At 45.0% G+C, this 5,067-nt stretch overlaps 1 protein-coding gene across 1 annotated transcript in view; it reads right to left on the bottom strand.

Annotated features, from left to right (window-relative positions):
• The window catches only part of LOC134447096 (uncharacterized), a 21,715-nt gene extending 17,018 nt beyond the window's left edge, over positions 1-4,697 (bottom strand). The window contains exon 1 of the mRNA XM_063196381.1: positions 4,631-4,697. Coding sequence (XP_063052451.1) covers positions 4,631-4,697 — 67 coding nt within the window. The remainder of the gene's footprint in view (positions 1-4,630) is intronic.
• Positions 4,698-5,067: the final 370 nt, after the last annotated feature.

Consider the following 5,067-nt stretch of genomic DNA (forward strand, 5'->3'; position numbering starts at 1 on the left):
TTTCCCAATTTACATAAATAATGCAGAGAAACAAGCGAATCACGAAAGCCTTTCTGTGTTTCGTCACGTCGAAAGAAGGCGTTGCCCACAAAGGTTTATGTTGACCCATTTTTCTAAAAACATGTAGAGTAATTTTGTTCTGCTTGTTTTCAATACAAGCAACGTCTGGTGGCCCGAAATCTAGCTTAGTTTAGCTATCAGCTGGTTGCTACTCTCAGGTACACACACAGCACAAAGCCTCATTCATAGAGCAAGCCCACTCTGGTTGCTCCGTACCTGCAGCTCGCCTAGGGGTCGCTGTCGAAAGAGCACAGCCCTGAATGGAGCATGCACGCCTCTGTTGGCGCCCCTATAGTGCAGTACCACCCGGGGAAGTGGCGACTCTGTTTCCCATTACATTCTCTCCAAGAACAGGAGGACTGAGCCAATCAGAGACGCATTTCCACGAGAGCAGGAAGAGTGAGCCAATCAGAGGCGCGTTTCCACGAGAAACACGGAACACCCTCTCGTTTCTCCACAAGCCACCTTGCTGGCTTGCAAAAACGGCTTGAAACAAAGCAACCAGAACGTTTTTTAAAACAGGACCAACGCGTAACACATTCAATAACAATGGGGAACACAGCAATATTAATCAAATGACGCTGAGAGGCCATCTTTAACACCGGAAAGTGTGCCACACGCTTCCTACTGGAGACATTGATAATGGACTAGGTCCGAAACGTCTGTAGCTCCAGTTATTTTCCGATGACTTCTTTTGTAATTTGTCGGCCACAATACACATTTTGAACTTGCAAGCCTTGTGTGCGCCTCATCTTTTTTGACTGTCTTAGTATCGCTATTTTTGGTGAGCAGTCGCACCAAGCAACACACGATTATAAGTTAAGGCGCAGACGCCAACCTTTTTCGGACTCTCTTGCAAAACAATACAGCTACTGACAGGGTATGATTTCTCAGGGTTTTTTCATTTCTTTTATTTTAAATTAACATTAATATATTAATTTATTTTAAAGGGGTCAGTTGTTCTGGGCCCAGGGAGAGAGGGGGCCCAAAATGGGTTTTCATTACATTGTATGTATTCGATGAGGGGCCCTTTCAGATGGTTTTGTCCTAGGCCCAGCAAAAGCTGTCAGAGGCCCTGACTGGAGGTTACAATTATTTGGCAGAGGCAGGGATATCAAAACCAGAATGGCAAAATTCCACCCACCCCACCTACAAATTGTACTCCTGGTTATTGATTGTCTTTGTAAAGTTTGCCTGTGTCAGGGTAAGGTTTCAACGCCCAGCCCGACAGTGGGTAAGCTGACTCCAAGGGCAAAATAACCGACATCAGTAAAACAACTATGTCAAATTCTGACCTGTGTGAAGGTGGCCCCCCCTCCGACCCAAAACACTGAAATAACACTGCAGATTGTTTGTGCTACGTTTGTGCCGGATTGTGCTGTAAAATATTTTGTTTGTGCTATTAAGGATTTTGAGTATTTAAATACTCAAATACTGATAATACTAATACATTTTCAATGGGCAGCCCCCCCTCCATGTCCAAATTTCTCCAAAGTAGTCTCAATCGAATGGAATTTGTTTGTGCTCATTTGTGCTGTGAAAATTAACGCTTCAATCACTTGTTTTGTAAAGTTACAGCCGTTTTAATAATAGCGATAAAACGGCTGTAACTTTACAAAACAAGTGATTGAAGGGTTAATTTTCACAGCACAAATGAGAAAACAAATTCCCTTCCATTGAGACTACTTTGGAGAAATTTGGACGAGGAGGGGGGGCTGCCCATTGAAAATGTATTAGTATTATCAGTATTTGAGTATTTAAATTACTCAAAATCCTTAACGGCACAAACATTTTTTTTTACAGCACAATCCGGCACAAACGTAGCACAAACAATCTGCAGTGTTATTTCAGCATTTTGGGTCGGAGGGGGGGGGCAGCTTCACGCAGGTCAAATTCTGCCAGGAAAATGTTATTAAACGGTGTTGGTACAAATCCACAGGCTAGACTTTCAGAGCTCAAGTCCTGTAGCTGCTCTCCTCTACTTTAATTCAGGGGAGAGGGTGTTTTTAGAGGTGAAATAAAACACAATTCTGGGGGGTTGGTCTAGGGTTGCACCATGGGGGATAATGATGTCTGAACCAGTTCTGTGCCTGAACTCTCCTCAGATCACACACACTCTATCTAGCCTTTTCCCCCCTTTTTTGAATGTATGCGGTGAGTTATTGGGGCTGATATAACACGGTGTAGACAAGGCTGCACAGACCTATTAAATGCACTTATCCAGTCTGAGCACCAACTGTTTGTTCCATAGACTTGCCTACGGTGCAACCTCAGACTATACATTTCATGTTACAGTCTGTGTTATGACGTTATCACACTATTTCTCCTCTGTTGTGAAGGTTGGTTTTTGTTCCCAATCGTCATCTATTTTTTAGTCCCTCTTGCCATCACACTCCTTGTGGTAGTTTGAATAACGTCCAAGAAAAAAGGAGGAAATGTCCACATACCACAAAAGTTCCATTGTCGTGAATTAAGTGAAATACTGGCACGTTTCGACCAGTAAGGATATTCCTTTTTTCTTATGCACTCTTTTATATCATGCACCCACAACAATTGCTTTTTTGGTTTTTCTCTTTACTTTTCACTTTTTTACTTCTTTTAGCTGGAATAATGTCCCCGTCAGGAGCATCTGGCGTGGCACTGCAGTTGTTTTCTAGGAATGGTTTTAGCTAGAAATGTTGTAGTACTGAAAAAAGAATGGGGGATGGGGGTGGGTGGGGGGAGGAGGGAAACAGAAGTGACAATCCTATTTGTTTCCCCGCTGCGTCACCGGCTTCTTCTTTAGGGATAAATCTGGTCGCCGTTGGCAACAATCAAAGGTCTGATGGGGCCAATGTTCTTTGACCAACTGTCAGGGAACAACAACAAGGTGCTCTGCTCGTCTCCCGGGGAAATTGAATTTGATTTCCCCGCTTGTCAGTGGCACAACTCGGTTTGCTTTCGAGACAAACATACTAAAAGACGCCACAAGTCGATATGAAGACGCCACAAGTCGATATGAAAGAACAGGGTAGGACAGAACAGAATAGAATAGAACAGAATAGAAAAGAGTTGAAGAATAGAACAGAATCAAAGACACGTATGAAAAAGCAATATCAGTGAAATTAACGATGAATTAGCAATCAAATCTAATTACCCGCTCAATCAACACATTATTTGTAGAATAGCCATGTACTGTATACAAATGCTCTCGGGGTGTTTCCACTACAGAGGCATTTTGATCATTTATTTTTCCTGCTAAATCCTAAGGAGGGGGGCAATTATTTAGAGGGCCATTTGGATGGAGCATCTTTCAAGTCCACAATGGGGACAACAGGGGAATGGCAATATACAATGGAGACAATAGGGGACAATGGGGAGAATAAGGACACTGTCACAGAATCCTTTCTCATTCCCTCTTAATCACACAAACAGACAGACAGATGCACACAGATGCACACATGCACACAGACATGAATGCATGTGCATACACGTGCACACAGACACAGACAGAGACAGAGACAGAGACAGAGACAGAGACAGAGACACAGACACACACACACAAAATTCTTGTCTAACTGTGCTTGTGGCGCCCTCCCATTGACTCCTATTCAAACTGCTATTAAATTTACCCATAATTCTGAATAGTTCAACTGCACTACTTTTACCAGCAACAACAAAAATTACCAAGAAAAATTGGCCCAACATTGAACCTCTTTTCTGGTCTTTCTTTTATTGTTCTATCACACACACACACAGACACAAAGACACACACACACGCACGCACACACACACAAACACACACACACACGCACGCACCCACGCACGCACGCACGCACGCACGCATTCACGCTCGCACGCACGCACACACACACACACACACACACACACACACACACACACACACACAGTGTGAAGCCTTTCCTAAGCCTCTGTGACGACGTCACCGATCATCATGGACTCAGATCCACCAGTGTTGGCAAACTCGTCCGGCGAGCGGAGCGAAGCGATGATGAATACCTGAGGTAAATGACTTCGCCAGCCGAGCACAAGCACTTGTAATGATGAACATCCATTTCCAGCTTTAATATTCTAAGCGACACGTTGAAGAATAACCCCTTTGTGACATCACGCCACGCTGAGAGATGGATGGAGATGGCTGACCCCCACCTGCCCTCTAATCTCTCTCTCTCTCTCCCTCTCTTTCTCTCTCTCTCTCTCTCTCTCTCTCTCTCTCTCTCTCTCTCTCTCTCTCTCTCTCTCTCTCTCTCTCTCCCAACACCATGTCAGTGATGTGAGGAGCATCTCTCTATCTTTCTCTCTACATATATCTTTCTATCCTCTCTCTCTCTCTCCCTCTCTCTCTTTCTCTCTCTTTCTGTCCCCTCTCTCTATTTCTGTTATCTCTCTCTCTCTCTCTCTCTCTCTCTCTCTCTCTCTCTCTCTCTCTCTCTCTCTCTCTCTCTCTCTCTCTCTCTGTCTCTCTCCCAACAGCATGTCACTGATGTTAGGAGCATCTCTCTCTCTTTCTGTTCTCTCTCTCTCTCTCTCTCTCTCTCTCTCTGTCTCTCTCCCTCTCCTGATGTGTTACCTAAGCGGCACCATAGGGAGCGTTTCAGGTGCGAGGCCCGGGGGGGCCGGGGGGCTTCAGGGGCCATTTCATTATTGTCTCTCTCCATCGGGCCGCATTTAATCGCAGCAGAGGTCAGCCCTAATCCCCCCCGACGCGGACGTGGACGCGGCTCACCTTCTGGGGTTAAGAAATCACCACGCGCGGAAAAACACATTTGTTAAATGTGTTCGATTTAGTCTGTTACGGACTCCGCTGGGTGTTGTGTGTTGTGTTGTATTGAGTTGTGCAGTGCTGCCTGTTGTGTGTGTTTGTGTGTGTGTGTGTGTAAGTGGTGTGTGTGTATTGTGTTGAGTTGTGCAGTGCAGCGTGGTGTGTGTGTGTGTGTGTGTGTGTGTGTGTGTGTGTGTGTGTGTGTGTGTGTGTGTGTGTGTGTGTGTGTGTGTAAGTGGTGTGTG

Source organism: Engraulis encrasicolus, chromosome 4 (genome assembly GCF_034702125.1).
Source record: "Engraulis encrasicolus isolate BLACKSEA-1 chromosome 4, IST_EnEncr_1.0, whole genome shotgun sequence".
Lineage (NCBI taxonomy): Eukaryota > Metazoa > Chordata > Actinopteri > Clupeiformes > Engraulidae > Engraulis > Engraulis encrasicolus.